The 16,910-nt window shown below is 42.5% G+C and overlaps 1 protein-coding gene across 1 annotated transcript; it reads right to left on the bottom strand.

Annotated features, from left to right (window-relative positions):
- Positions 1–501: 501 nt before the first annotated feature.
- Positions 502–16,908, bottom strand: smpd2b (sphingomyelin phosphodiesterase 2b). The gene is given in 12 exon segments (XM_014166087.3): positions 502–3,904; positions 3,907–4,244; positions 4,408–4,582; positions 4,757–4,861; positions 5,021–5,153; positions 5,243–5,325; positions 7,419–7,508; positions 7,620–7,713; positions 8,520–8,596; positions 14,973–15,069; positions 15,183–15,409; positions 16,611–16,908. Coding segments are annotated over 11 exon segments (1,323 nt in total). The 5' UTR covers positions 15,233–15,409; positions 16,611–16,908; the 3' UTR covers positions 502–3,823.
- Between the last annotated feature and the right edge of the window lie 2 nt (positions 16,909–16,910).

Raw genomic sequence — 16,910 nt, forward strand, 5'->3', positions numbered from 1 at the left:
TCCTCAGGTGGTCAGTATCTGCTACGTGTGCAACATTGCCCTCTAGTGGTAAAACGGTCAATTAGAACCACAAAGAAATTGAGATATCTTATACCGCGCGACTCCAAAGTGAATGGTGCACTGTGACTGGAATCGAACCCACAACCATTGGTGTTGCAAGCGCCATGCTCTACCGACTAAGTTACTAACTAAGCTTAGCAGATGATATGAACAGAATGTCTGAAAGACTGTAGGCTCTTCCAAAGCTGCAGCGTCAATGTGTCATTGAGTGTTGATTCCCATGTGGCTCAGTTGGCAGAGCATGGCACTTGCAACACCAGGGTTGTGGGTTCGTTTCCCATGGGGGATTAGTCTGAAAAAGTATGCACTCACTACTGTAAGTCCTTTTGGATAAGAGCATCTGCTAAAATGACAAACTGTAAAAAAAATCTAAGTGGATTGTCATTCATTTGCAGATCCTAAGAAGTAATCACACTATAACACAGTTCACATAAATCCAAATATTAGTATAGATGATTTATTATTTACAATCATGTCCTTCAATTGTCAATAACAATCCATATAATCAAGTGGATTGAATACTGCCTGAAATGTTACCATGGATTGTTACTAACTATAGCTAATATTGTAGAGTTCCATTTCAACCAAGATGATTCAAAGGAGTGCCAAAATACATTTAACTAGCCCACATCTGTGAAGATAATTGAATGGATCTATGTGTAATATAAAAAACAAATTATTCAGTCTTTTCCCATCATTAATTGCACTAAACTGAACCCCTGAAAGAAGCAGGACAGGGTTACAGTTCTGTGCTTTTAAATTGACGATCTCTGCATATGCAGCAATGGTTGTACTGGCCTTCATTTTACAGTACATTCAATTACAAGGTAGGTACATTAAAAGCTTTATCTTGCTAATCAAGTGCAGGTACCCAAACAACTTGATCTTCTCAACTATGTGAATCGTTACAAGTGTGCATTGATTGGTTACCACATCAATTTGTTAATGTGATAAATAACTCATTAGACCAAATGACTTGATTAAATCAACAGTTTCTAAAAAAAAAACACACTACACAAGACAAGCGAATGCGTTCAAATCTCCCCCTTTGGGACAGTGCAGCCACTGCTCAAGAGATCTGATCATCAACCTCCAACACGTCTATGAAATAAAAGCCTACTGTACAGCTCAAGAGGGGAACTGTGCTTTGTCCCCCACAGTCCATTTGAAAAACTGGCCATATCACAGGAGCTCTTGTCCTGCAGGGCACTCGGATGCTGAATTCCAAATTGACCCTTAAGACTCAACTCCTTAGACACTCCTGCTGATCTAAGAGGATTTGGATAGGTGGAAGCAATATGGTACTAGTTCCACCCATCCAATCAGAAGACAAAGCTACTACAGCAATGCATCTACCTATCCAAGCCTTTCAGATCAACAGGAGTGCCTAGGGTGTAAGGGCTAGGGGGATCAATTTGGAACTTAGTGTAATATTCACAACTGAACAAAACATGGCTTCACTAAAAGCAGACGTCATACACCGTCCCTGAGTTGTGCTAAAGAGGCTCTAAGCTGCTATGCACTGTAAAGGAATTCATGAAAGAGGAAAGAATTGGTCCCACCAACACCCTGAGTGGTGGAATGCAAGCCAGACCTGAGGAACCTCCTAGCGCCAATGCAATCCTCAGGTCTGGACTATAGGAAAGATGTACGTTAAGAATGTGTTTATCACCCGATTGTCTCATGGCCAATTGTCACGAGAAGCTGTCATTGTTCGAGAGGGAAAATGAGTAAGTGCGGCGCAATCCAAAGATTGTCGAGTGGAATTTACAGATGCACAAAGTTAAAACTAAACAAAACATAGCAGCTAAGCACATGAGCAAAACCACTTCAAGAAATGTCCTTTTCTTTTGGTTCAAGTCATTAAGTCAAACCTTATGTTGCATGCTTCTACTGCAGTGAATCCTCACTAGCATAAAGTACATTCAGTCGATGCAGACAGACAAGTCCCAGGACCTCTTTAAAGCTGGTATCCTTAAAGGTGAAACTGCCACATCCATTTGCAATATTACAACAGCAAATAAGTAACTGCAAACACTTTTCCCCCATCGGCAGGGGCGAAAATCTGATATCAACTTTGGGGGGACAATTACATGAAATTTTCTCAAGAGCAATTCCTGAGTGGGACACCAAAAGTAGTGCTGTAACACATAGCCTACATTGTAATATGGTAAATGTATATTGAGGAACCAAAGAAATAAGGTGTTTGCCATACTCCTAACTACCGGTACCCAAAACTACACAACAGCAATAACATTGCCTTTAACAAATCTTAGTTCAGTCACCAGTTTAAGTTGAGAGTGGGGGTATCCATGGCATTTTCCAATTATGTTCCTATTTTACAAGTTTAAAAAAAATGGAGAACCTTTCATAATGTTGCCTAACAAAGACTCAACAAACTTACCTGAGACTCCCTGTCTCTGCCAGTCTGTCCCTGCATATCTGTCCCCAACTCTGCTGTCTGTGTGCCATCTGTTGCCTGCTCTGCCTAATGACATCATTGTGAAACATTTCCATTAGAATTTCATTTCTTTCTTATGAACATTTTATCAACTAGTCTTTGAGATATTAGGCTACTAGGGTTCTTACTTTGTGTTTTGGTGTACTGAAAAATACTCTGATGTCCGTCTTTTATTTTTCTGCAATTTTTCTACCTGGCTGGCTGGCTACACACACACACAGGTTATTTACAGTAGGAGATGGGCTTCTATCATCTTATCTTTTATCATTCTATTTGGGCTTCGATCTAAAAGGTAGCTAGCAAATGTGAAACGGATTAAAATGACAAGATTTGACAGCTGTATGAGTTCACCATTTACACAACATATGCTGCAACCTTTTGTAATTTTAATAGTTTGTTTCATATTGGCTGGCTTCCAACAATAGCTGAATTTGCAAAACTAGCGAGCACCAATTCAGTTTCAGTGGTGTTTGCTATAATCTTTGCTACCCGGGTTAAATAAAATAAATAAATAAAAGTTCCCTTGCGACAATTTAGCTTTTGCAACGAGACCATTAAATATATTTAAGACAATGGTAGAAGAGAGTGTAGTTCTGTTCAGTTTGGACTTCAGCTTATCGCTAACCTTATCACAGGGACTTTGAAGCACTAACTTACATCATCTGCATGCTGATCTCGGAATAAATTGACGATGGAATCTTTGCTATCTTTGACGAGGCCACATAAATGGAATAGGTACTAGCTAGCGTAATAGTTAATATTTGCGCGCTAGCTCTGCATATTCAGCTAGTGTGTGTGCGCGATTGACTGGATTAACCTCACGTCAGTTACGTTCATTGAGTGCCTTTCAGACAGTGGCTACGACCCCTCTGTTACCTTGCCAGTGGATCAAACCATTGTGAGGAAAAGGGTGGGGGGGGGGGGGGTCGCAATCTTTTTAAAATTAAAAACGCGCTATTAAGTGTCTATAATCAGCACAATTGCTTTCATTGCGTATTATTAATATTATTTAAATTACATAGTTATGTTTCAGTGATATATTGGGGGGGACAAATCATATTTTTCCCAGGATGGGGGGGGGGTCGTGTCCCCCCCGGGATTTCCGCCCCTGCCCATCGGACATCCTTCAATACGCGATAAAACAAATTACAGTACATATGCAGCTGTTCTATCTTAATCCGTGACGCTCCCCACCGCTGCTTCATCAACAAAAACAGCCATCGGGCATTGTTTCCCCTACTGCAGATTCCATCTTTAAGATCAGTTCCTCACCGTTCATTTTATACCCCCCTCCTCCTGCCTCTATTCCTCTGGCTCCAGAGGGCAGGGGTCCTGTCTGTCTGGTGGCCTACAGAGGGGGTTCAGAGGCTGGGCAAGGGGGAAAATCGCCTCAGGCGCTCCTGGAGGCTCCCCACAGCCAGCCTCATCTGGTCCTCTGCCCCCTGTAGAGACTTCACCTCCATGGTGTAGAAGATGTAGAGCAGGAAGGTGGTGATCAGGATGGCAAAGCACAGCACCCCCAGAAGGTAAAAGGAGGCCCGGGGGAAGGGCTGGTCAGCTCCCAGCCAGGGAACAGCAGCAATGGCCAGCTCCAACAGCAGCAGGGCCAGGCCCATCACCCCGGTACGAGCTGCCGTGTAGCGCATCCTCTCAGCACAGTACAGGCCCACCTTCACCTCAGTACGGGCCTCCGTCACAATGTCCACCAGCTCAGCCAGCTTACCTGAGGGAAAGAGGGAAATAGCAAGTCAAACCCTAGGCCATCACATTTGGAAGATTACTGACAAAATGCATACATCAGCTTTAAGAGTCGTAATGACAATATTAAAAACCTGTAAGTTACACTTCAAATCATTGTGAACCACATCTGGGCTTAGAATGAGTACCTGCAGCACAGTCCTGGTCACCTCTGGTCTCATCTCCTCCTGCCTGCTGGGTCAGGGTCTGCAGCTGCAGCTCTGCGCTCAGGGCCTCGTGGTCAGAGTAAGGGAAGGGATGGTCAGGGACAGAACCCTTGGTGGTTGACAGAGACTCACACTGGATAGACACTCTTCCTGACCCCTGGGAATGACAACACATTTTAGTGTACAAGATGTACCATCAATTCAATGTCTATTTTATAATATGTAGGCACATTGAACATCCAGTACATATTGGCAGACTGTTAGTCAAATATGAAAGTTTGTTAGAAACTACAACAAAAGCCAGATATCCAACAATCTCTCCCACTGTCACCTTGTAGAGGATGTAATCTATTCTGATGCCCTTCTCGAAGGGGCAGAGCTCTTTGGGATTGATGAAAGGGTTATCTGCTATAAGAGTGATGCCGTCCTCACAGCCCTACGGTGAAAAGATGATTAAAAGCTTTTCAGTTCATTTTAATAAAGCATTAGAGGCATGTCGACAACTAATAAAACATTATCAACCTCTCCTCTGCAAGATATTTCAGTTCGATTTCAAGTGAAAAAAAAGATAATGACACTGGACTGATCATCATACATCAAACTTAGCAGTCTCTGTGTAACTGTCCCGGAGGCCAGTGTATGTCCGTAGCAACCGGTTGCCAAGGTCCTGGGGATGCAGGTTCAGATCTCCGGCCAAAATCACCAGGTCTGCTCCACTGGAGGTATGACTAACAGAATAGATCAAAATAACACCCATTAAAATGGCACTGAAATAAAATGGCAAGAGGCAGTGTGCATTGAGTGTTAGCCTCCTTACCGAATAAACTGCTGCAGCTCCCAGGCCTGTACCACTCTATGAGGTAAGTAGGAGTCTTTCTCCCTGCTGTACTCTGCATGCAGCTGGACAACACACACAGGAAGAGGACACCACATTAGCGATAGATACATCTCACATCTCATATGCATCTGTCTGCTACAGGTAGAAGTTACCCCTAGGCACAGATCCAGGATCAGCAAACTCCCCAAAATCCAAACCTTAAAAAGGGCAATCTGCAGTTCAAACAAAGCAGACTCCCCACCACTGCTGAGGGATGGGTTTGGAGAAATGTAAGCACTCTCAAATTCATTGACAGTGCTAACCATGTGTATGTGACCAATAAATTTGATTTGAAAAAGCTTTATATACACATATATATATATATATATATATATATATATATATATATATATATATACTTTCCGAATGTACTGTACATGACTCATGAGCTTAGTTCCAACTGTAGTACCCCATCAGAACCCTAAATATATATATATATATATATATATATAGGGTTCTGATGGGGTACTACAGTTGGAACTAAGCTCATGAGTCATGTACAGTACATTCGGAAAGTATTCAGACCCCTTGACATTTCGTTACGTAACAGCCTTATTCTAAAGTTGATTCAATAGTTCCCCCCCCCCCTCAATCTACACACAATACCCCATAATAAAGCAAAAACGTTTTTTTTTTCTCGTTTCTTTAATGTTTGCTAGTTTATCACATTTACATAAGTATTCAGACCCTTTACTCAGTACTTTGTTGAAGAACCACTGGCAGCGATTACAGACTTGAGTCTTCTTGGGTATGACGCTACAAGCTTGGCACAAGTGTATTTGGGGAGTTTCTCCCATTCTTCTCTGCAGATTGACTCAAGCTCTGTCAGGTTTGATGGGGAGCGTTGCTGCACAGCTATTTTCAGGTCTCCAGAGATGTTTGATCGGGTTCTAGTCTGGGCTCTGGCTGGGCCACTCAAGGACATTCAGAGACGTGTCCCGAAGCCATTCCTGCGTTGTCTTGGCTGTGTGCTTAAGGTCATTGTCCTGTTGGAAGGTGAACCGTCGCCCAAGTCCGAGATCCTGAGCAGGTTTTCATCCATTCATCTTTCCCTCGATCATGACTAGTGTCCCAACAACATCCCCACAGCATGATGCTGCCACCACCATGCTTCACCGTAGGGATTGTGCCAGGTTTCCTCCAGACGTGACGCCAAATAGTTCAATCTTGGTTTCATCAGACCAGAGAATCTTGTTTCTCATGGTCCGAGTCCTTTAGGCAAACTCCAAGAGGGCTGTCATGTGCCTTTTACTGAGGAGTGGCTTCCGTCTGGACATGCTACCATAAAGGCCTGATTGGTGGTGTGCTGCAGATATGGGAGAAGCTTCTAGAAGGACAACCATGTCCAGAGGAACTCTGGAGCTCTGTCAGAGTGACCATCGGGTTCTTGGTCATCTCCCTGACCAAGGCCTTTCTCCGATTGCTCAGTTTGGCCGGGCGGCCAGCTCTAGGAAGGGTCTTGGTGGTTCCAAACTCCTTCCATTTAAGAATGATGGAGGCCACTGTGTTCTTGGGGGTTCTTCAATGCTGCAGACATTTTTTTGGTACCTTTCCCCAGATCTGTGCCTCGACACAATCGTGCCTCAGAGCTTACGGATAATTCCTTCGACCTCATGGCTTGGTTTTTGCTCTGACATGCACTGTCAACTGCGGGACCTTCTATAGACAGGTGTGTGTCTTTCCAAATCATGTCCAATCAATTGAATTTACCACAGGTGGACTCCAAACATGTTGTAGATACATCAATTGTAACAGGATGCACCTCAGCTCAATTTCAAGTCTCATAGCATAAGGTCTGAATAGTTATGTACATAAGGTATTTCTGTGTTTTAATCCATTTTGTCATTATGGTGTATTGTGTATAGATTGATGAGGGAAAAATGTATTTAATCAATTTTAGAATAAGGTTGTATTGTAATAAAATATGGAAAATGTCAAAGGGTCTGAATACTTTCCAAATGCACGGTAGAAGTCATTTTCTTAAAAAATATATGTATGTAGCAACTACAGATTTCCCTTTAAAACATTATGGAGAAATGAACTAAACTGCCCTTGGACCAGGGCACCATCATCTTATTCCCAGGTGTGGATGAGAAGTCTGGATAGAAACACTTACATGTGTGATGTAGACGTGTGCTGCCAGACTGCCTATGTTTAATATGACCATCCCCACAGCCTTGCCTCCAAACCAGTCTCCATGGTGGGCCTGGAACAGAGGACAGGATACACAGTGAGGACTGAAGAGAATGCCTGACTACCTACCAAAGCCAAACTCATCATACCGTACACACAAATGTTTGAGGACTAGATGACTTACCATGTATGGGTAGCCGTTTAATGAATAGCGGTAGAGAAATGCGTCATGGATTCTATGTCTGGAGAACGTGGCCATTCCACTGCCTATGACTCCACTGGGGAGACAAACACACACACAACATACAGCATTAAGATACATGTGTAGGCTACCAAATGTTACTAGAGGGTTTGGTCACACCTTACTTTAAGGGTAGGCTACATACAGAAGGCCTTTATAACACATTCATACCCATGTACTGCTTATGAATGTGGTATGCATGGGTTATGAAGTTCTAATGTAGGTAATGTTCAAGTAAAGTGTTTAGTCCCGTTTCTCTTATGTCTAGCAGCTGCAGACATGATAAGACTGCAAACTACACCAGTCCAGATAAAGTAAATACGCTGAAAAGTGTAATCCACCTCTGACTAAAATGTAAGAAACAACTCACTCAAATCTGCAGACTTAAATATCTCCTCCACTCTTTTAATGAATTACTGAGAGGATTAGAAACGCAAGGCTTTTGAACTAATCTCAACCCTGTGCCTTGGTATGGGAGGTCAAGCAAGTATTAAGCTTAACTTGGAGAAATTCCATTGCGCAATAGCTAACTAATCTTCCTGCTTTGAGGTCATTCTCTTACAAAATAATTCTTACAAATGAATAGTAATGTTTCTTGTGGTTGACATGAAAACGCAGTGTACAATACAAAGCACAGGGATCACTGTGTGTTTGCTGTTCCCATTAAATTACGTCCTTAAAGAAATGTTTGACTGAGAAAATTAATGAAAACTTGGAGTCGGATTTTAAATATTTTCCACATACGTTCTGAGAGTTGATGAAGGGATTACTAGGAAAACTAACTACATGGAGGTCCTATAGGGCCAGCAACACCAACAGATTGAACCAGATTTAAAATTGTACCTTTTGAAGTAATGGGAGTGCGGATGGGTAGAGGAAAGTTTCCTTTTCAAGCAGAGGAAGTCTTTTTCACTCCAGACCTGAAAAATAAAACCAAGGGAACATTGAGAACACACAGTGCCTTCAGAAAGTATTCATACCCTTTGACTTATTCCACATTGTGTTACAGCCTGAATAAAACCTTTGTTATTAAATAGCTTTTTCTCTCTCACAATACCCCATAATGGTAAAGTGAAAACATGTTTTTAGAAACGTTCAAATGTATTGGAAATTAAAATCTCATTCACACCCCTTAGTGAATACATGTTAGAATCACATTTGGCAGTGATTACAGATGTGAGTCTTTCTGGGTAAGCATCTAAGAGCTTTGCACACCTGGAATGTACAATGTTTGACCATTATTCTTCAAGCTCTGTCAAATTGGTTGTTGATCATAGCTAGACACCCATTTCAAGTCTTGCCATAGATTTTCAAGCAGACTTAAGTTACGACTGTAACTCAGCCACTCAGGAACATTCACGGTCTACTTGGTAAGCAACTTTAGAGCAGATTTGGCCTTGTGTTTTAGGTTATTGTCCTGCTGAAAGGTGAATTAATCTCCCAGTGCCTGGTGGAAAGTAGACTGAACCATGTGTTCATCTAGTATTTTGCCTGTGCTTAGCTCCATTACGTTTCTTTTTTTATCCTGAAAAACTACCCAGTCTTAACGATGACAAGCATACCCATAATATAATGCAGCTCCCTCTATGCTTAAAAATATGGAGAGTGGTACTTAGTAATGTATTATATTTGCCCCAAACATAACACCATGTATTCAGAACAAATTACTTTGCCACATTTTTTGCAGTATTACTTTAGTGCCTTGTTGCAAACAGGATGCATATTTTGGAATATTTGGATTTATTCTGTACAGGCTTCCTTTTTTTCCACACTGTCAATTAGGGTTGGTATTGTGGAGTAACTACAATGTTGCTGATCCATCTTCAGTTTTTTCCTATCACAGCTATTAAACTCTGTAACTGTTGGCCTCGTGGTGAAATCCCTGAGCGGTTTCCTTCCTCTCCAGCAACTGCATGAGAAGGAAGCCTGTATCTTTGTAGTGACTGGGTAAATTGATACACCATCCAAAGTGTTATTAATAACTTCACCATGCTGAAAGGGACATTCAATGTCTTCTTTTTATTTTACACCGATCTACCAATAGGTGCCCTTCTTTGCGAGGCATTGGAAAACCTCCCTGGTCTTTGTGGTTGAAAATCACTTCTTGACTCAGGGACCTTACAGATAATTGCATGTGTGGGGTACAGAGATGTTAAACACTAGTATACCCCACACAGTGAGTCCATGCAACTTATTATGTGACTTGTTAAGCAAATTGTTAGTCCTGAACTTATTTAGGCTTGCCATAACAAAGGGGTTGAATACTTAATGACTCAAGAAACGTCCGCTTTTAATTTTTCATGAATTTGGAAAAACAATTCCACTGACATTATGGGGTATTGTGTAGGCCAGTGACAAAAAAATCTAAATGTACTCATTTTTAAATGCAAGCTGAAACACAACTAAATATGGAAAAAGTCAAGGGGTATGAATACTTTCTGAAGGCACTGTACTTGAAGATATTGAATAACAAGCATGCCGTTAGCAAAGGCTTCACCATGCTAATTAATAGCATCAAGACAAGTGTTGAAAAGCTTGTTCAATAGATAGGGATAACTTTGTGGCGTATATATACACAGTTTAAGTCAGACGTTTACATACACCTTAGCCAAATAAACTGAGTTTAAATGTTTCACATTCCTGACATTTAAATCCTAATAAAAATTCCATGTCTTAGGTCAGTTAGGATGACCACTATTTTAAGAATGTGAAATGTCAGAATAATAGTAGAGAGAATGATTTATTTCAGCTTTTATTTCTTTCATCATATTCCCAGTGGGTCAGAAGTTTACATACACTCAATTAGTATTTGGTAGCATTGCCTGTAAATTGTTAACTTGGGTCAAATGTTTTGGGTAGCCTTCCCCAATAAGTTGGGTGAATTTTGGCCCATTCCGCCGGACAGAGCTGGTGTAACTGAGTCAGGTTTGTCGGCCTCCTTGATCGCACACACTTTTTCAGTTCTGCCCACAAATGTTCTATAGGATTGAGGTCAGGGCTTTGTGATGGCCACTCCAATACTTTGACTTTGTTGTCCTTAAGCAATTTTGCCACAACTTTGGAAGTATGCTTGGGGTCATTGTCCATTTGGAAGACCCATTTGCGACCAAGCTTTAACTTCCTGACTGATGTCTTGAGATGTTGCTTCAATATTGCTTCAATATATTCACATAATTTTCCTGCCTTATGATGCCATCTCTTTTGTGAAGTGCACCTGTCCCTCCTGCAGAAAAGCACACCCACAACATGATGCTGCCACCCCCGTGCTTCACTGTTGGGATGGTGTTCTTCGGCTTGCAAACGTATGGTCATTATGGCCAAACAGTTCTATTTTTGTTTCATCAGACCAGAGGACATTTCTCAAAAAAAAAACACTTTTTTGTCCCCATGTGCAGTTGCAAACCGTAGTCTGGCTTTTTAATGGTGGTTTGGGAGCAGTAGCTTCTTTCTTGCTGAGAGGCCTTTCAGGTTATGTCGATATAGGACTCGTTTTACTGTGGATATAGATACTTTTGTACCTGTTTCCTCCAGCATCTTCACAATGTCCTTCGCTGTTGTTCTGGGATTGATTTGCACTTTTCGCACCAAAGTACGTTCATCTCTAGGAGACAGGACGCGTCTCCTTCCTGAGAGGTATGACGGCTGCGTGGTCCCATGGTGTTTATACTTGCGTACTATTGTTTGTACAGATGAACGTGGCAACTTCAGGCATTTGGAAATTGCTCCCAAGGATGAACCAGACTTGTGGAGGTCTCAAATTTTTTTCTGAGGTCTTGGCTGATTTCTTTTGATTTTCCCATGGTGTCAAGCAAAGAGACACTGAGTTTGAAGGTAGGCCTTGAAATACATCCAGAGGTACATCTCCAATTGACTCAAATGATGTCAATTAGCCTATCAGAAGATTCTAAAGCCATGACATAAACAACTTGTAAAATTCCAGAAAATTAAAGGCAGTCAACTTAGTGTATGTAAACTTCTCACCCACTGGAATTGTGATACAGTGAATTATAAGTGAAATAATCTGTCTGTAAACAATTGTTGGAAAAATTACTTGTGTCATGCACAAAGTAGAAGTCGGAAGTTTACATCCACTAGGTTGGAGTCATTAAAACTCGTTTTTCAACCACTCCACAAATGTACTGTTAACAAACTATAGTTTTGGCAAGTCGGTTAGGCCATTTACTTTGCGCATGACAAGTAATGTTTCCAACAATTGTTTACAGACAGATTATTTCACATATAATTCACTGTATCACAATTCCAGTGCATCAGAAGTTCACATACACTAAGTTGACTGTGCTTTTGAACAGCTTGGAAAATTCCAGAAAATTATGTCATGGCTTTAGAAGCTTCTGATAAATGATGTCAATTGGATGTGTACCTGTGGCAAGATTTCAAGGCCTACCTTCAAACGCAGTGCCTCTTTGCTTGACATCATGGGAAAATCAAAAGAAATCAGCCAAGACCTCAGAAAGAAAATTGTAGACCTCAAGTCTGGTCCACCCCTGGGAGCAATTTCCAAACACCTGAAGGTGCCACGTTCATCTGTACAAACAATAGTACGCAAGTATAAACACCATGGGACCACGCAGCCGTCATACCTCTCAGGAAGGAGACGCGTCCTGTCTCCTAGAGATGAACGTACTTTGGTGCGAAAAGTGCAAATCAATCCCAGAACAACAGCAAAGGACATTGTGAAGATGCTGGAGGAAACAGGCACAAAAGTATATATATCCAAAGTAAAAAGAGGCCTATATCGACATAACCTGAAAGGCCTCTCAGCAAGGAAGAAGCCACTGCTCCAAAACCACCATAAAAAAGCCAGACTACGGTTTGCAACTGCACATGGGGACAAAGATCGTACTTTTTTGGAGAAATGTCCTCTGGTCTGATGAAACAAATATAGAACTGTTTGGCCATAATGACCATAGTTATGTTTGGAGGGAAAAGGGGGACTCTTGCAAGCCGGAGAACGCCATCCCAACCGTGAAGCACGTGGGCCGCAGCATCATGTTGTGGGTGTGCTTTGCTGCAGGAGGGACTGGTGCACTTCACACAATACACGGCATCATGAGAAGGAAAATTATGTGGATATATTGAAGCAACATCTCAAGACATCAGTCAGGCAAATGGGTCTTCCAAATGGACAATGACCCCAAGCATACTTCCAAAGTTGTCGCAAAATGGCTTAAAAGTCAAGGTATTGGAGTGGCCATCACAAAGCCCTGACCTCAATCCCATAGAACATTTGTGGGCAGAACTGAAAAGGCGTGTGCGAGCAAGGAGGCCGACAAACCTGACTCAGTTACACCAGCTCTGTCAGGAGGAATGGGCCAAAATTCACCCAACTTATTGCGGAAGGCTACCCAAAACATTTCACCCAAGTTAAACAATTTAAAGGCAATACACTCAATTCGTATTTGGTAGCATGTAAACTTCTGACCCACTGGGAATGTGATGAAATAAAAGCTGAAATAAATCACTCTACTATTATTCTGACATTTCACATTCTTAAAATAAAGTGGTCATCCTAAATGACCTAAGACAGGGATTTTAAACTAGGATTAAATGTCAGGAATTGTGAAAAATTGTATTTAAATATATTTGGCTGAGGTGTATGTAAACTTCTGACTTCAACTATACTATATATATATATATATATATATATATATATATATATATATATACACACACACACACTGCTCAAAATAATAAAGGGAACACTAAAATAACACATCCTAGATCTGAATGAATGAAATAATCTTATTAAAATACTTTTTTCTTTACATAGTTGAATGTGCTGACAACAAATCACGCAAAAATAATCAATGGAAATCCAATTTATCAACCCATGGAGGTCTGGATTTGGAGTCACACTCAAAATTAAAGTGGAAAACCACACTACAGGCTGATCCAACTTTGATGTAATGTCCTTAAAACAAGTCAAAATGAGGCTCAGTAGTTTGTGGCTTCCACGTGCCTGTATGACCTCCCTACAACGCCTGGGCATGCTCCTGATGAGGTGGCGGATGGTCTCCTGAGGGATCTCCTCCCAGACCTGGACTAAAGCATCCGCCAACTCCTGGACAGTCTGTGGTGCAACGTGGCGTTGGTGGATGGAGCGAGACATGATGTCCCAGATGTGCTCAATTGGATTCAGGGTCTGGGGAACGTCCATAGCATCAATGCCTTCCTCTTGCAGGAACTGCTGACACACTCCAGCCACGAGGTCTAGCATTGTCTTGCATTAGGAGGAACCCAGGGCCAACCGCACCAGCATATGGTCTCACAAGGGGTCTGAGGATCTCAGCTAGGTACCTAATGGCAGTCAGGCTACCTCTGGCGAGCACATGGAGGGCTGTGCGGCCCCCCAAAGAAATGCCACCCCTCACCATGACTGACCCACCGCCAAACCGGTCATGCTGGAGGATGTTGCAGGCAGCAGAACGTTCTCCACAGCGTCTCCAGACTCTGTCACATGTGCTCAGTGTGAACCTGCTTTCATCTGTGAAGAGCACAGGGCGCCAGTGGCGAATTTGCCAATCTTGGTGTTCTCTGACAAATGCCAAACGTCCTGCACGGTGTTGGGCTGTAAGCACAACCCCCACCTGTGGACGTCGGGCCCTCATACCACCCTCATGGAGTCCGTTTCTGACCGTTTGAGCAGACACATGCACATTTGTGGCCTGCTGGAGGTCATTTTGCAGGGCTCTGGCAGTGCTCCTCCTGCTTGCACAAAGGCGGAGGTAGCGGTCCTGCTGCTGGGTTGTTGCCCTCCTACGGCCTCCTCCACATCTCCTGATAGCGCCTCCATGCTCTGGACACTACGCTGACAGACACAGCAAACCTTCTTGCCACAGCTCGCATTGATGTGCCATCCTGGATGAGCTGCACTACCTGAGCCACTTGTGTGGGTTGTAGACTCCGTCTCATGCTACCACTAGAGTGAAAGCACCGCCAGCATTCAAAAGTGACCAAAACATCAGCCAGGAAGCATAGGAACTGAGAAGTGGTCTGTGGTCCCCACCTGCAGAACCACTCCTTTATTGGGGGTGTCTTACTAATTGCCTATAATTTCCACCTGTTGTCTATTCCATTTGCACAACAGCATGTGAAATGTATTGTCAATCAGTGTTTCTTCCTGAGCGGACAGTTTGATTGACTTGGAGTTACATATTCTCTCTCTCTCTCAAAATGATGAGACAGTCGAGACAGCTGTGAGAGTGCTGGAATGGGGTGTAACACAGTGGACCTCCTTCACCAAAATATGAGCAGAACAGACCAGTATGCACCAACCTCTTGCAGCAGCACAATATCATGCTCCTCTCTGCTCAAAAGCTCTCCGATCATGGCGTAGCGCTCCCGACAGTGCTTGCTGAGGTAACGGATACCCCTGAGAACAGGAAGGACAGACAGACAACATTACCACATTATAGCCCTAGTATGTGTGCGATGCAAAAATATATATGCTTACTCTGCACACACTAAAAACAAAACAGCACTCACCAGCAGTTGAGGGAGAAGACTCGGAGCCTGATGGTGTTGCTGTCAGCCATGGTTATAGGAATAAATGAACAGTGATGGCAGACTTCAACGGTGGTCAATGCCTGCCTGTGTGGTTAGGCTAGTCCCTGTGTGGCAGCTGAGGTTAGTCCCTGTTGTGTGGATGAAGCCACATGCCTGGTTAGGATCAGCAGTGAGGACTATGACTGGAACTCCAACAAGACAAAACACTGACAGAGCAGAGTTAGTCAACTTTGAGGCTGAATGCTCTCTAAGTGTCTATGCCCAGCCTAAGCAACTTTTATTGTATGCTCACAATCCTATGTGAGAGAGGAGAGAACATTACTTGGAAGTTCAATAAAACAGCTATGTAAATATACCTGGCAGCACTAAATCATTAACCCACACAGTCCAACAACGCAGTGGGCCACCACACTCACTGTCTGTCTCCTCTCTTGCAGGGGGGGCATAGCAGACTGACCTAACCTAAGCCAACACACTGCTGACATAGGAGACACACTGACACAGGACAGAGGAATAAGAGCCGGTGAAAAGACCTGGAGGGTTACGTTAGAATGAGAGGCCTTCCACTGAATATAAAGAGTGGGCCTAAACTTAACCCAGCGTCAATACTCATTACCGTAGTCAACAAAAGCAAAACGCATTCCTAAAGGAGGTCTTTTCTTTGTTTAATAGGTAGGCCATACAAACATCAGGTGAATCCAAAACTGGTTGTATATACCCCTAATTTATGTATGTTTTAATATGTGATGACTGGCCTAAGTGAATTGAAACTATTATAAAAACATTTTTTAAATGTTACCAAACACACACAAAGTATCTGATTTGTCAATTTGTATTTGCGCATGCAATAATGTAACTAGCTAACGTTAGCTATGTATTCAAAACAGATAGATAACCTTGCAGGCAACATACGTTTATGATCCTAAAGTTAGACACAGCCAACAGCCTTCCCTACGCGCCAGATAGCAATATATATTGCTGAAAAGAGAAGACGTTTTACAATACGAGTTAAATTCTTAGCTAGGCGCCAGAGAGCTCGAGACATCGTTCTACGGGGAGTAGGACTGCCTCGAGACCAGCTTGCTACCCTTAGCGGGCTAATTGACCACCACTACAGCTAGTTTGCAATGACAACCAGAGACAATCTATCGAAGTTAGTGCACCATCAACATGGCTAGCTAACACAACATAAAGCAAAACAGACTTTAGTTAGCTAGCAGGCTTTGACTTTCATGACACAGAAACAGACCCTTACTGTTAACTGTTTATAGACTCTAGCTAGCTAACATTAGTTACATAAATGGAGCAGATGGGTGACAACTTGGTGCCAGTTAACTTTAATAATAATCTATCAAGCTACCAAATTATTTTAGCTAGATAGCCAATGATTTCAATGAATTTACCAACCTTACAAGCAGGCTTACTAGCAAATTCCGTGTGACTGCAATTGGTCACATGTCGAGTGCTGACAAGTCAAGAAAACAGGGTGATACTTTTGCAACCCTGTTCGTCATAATACCTTACTTTGGGTTTTATTTTATTTACTGACAAATAGCTTGTTTCCAGCCAATGCAGTTGTCCCATCGCTGCTGTGCTTGACCAAAGATTATGAATATTCTGACAAGATACATGTCTCTCCGCCCTAACAATGGGAGTCGTTGTCCACAAAGCGGCACTGTGGGCTGTCTAGCGACCGCCTGTCCTTTC

Source organism: Salmo salar, chromosome 22, assembly GCF_965601325.2.
Source record: "Salmo salar chromosome 22, fSalSal1, whole genome shotgun sequence".
In the NCBI taxonomy this organism is placed as follows: domain Eukaryota; kingdom Metazoa; phylum Chordata; class Actinopteri; order Salmoniformes; family Salmonidae; genus Salmo; species Salmo salar.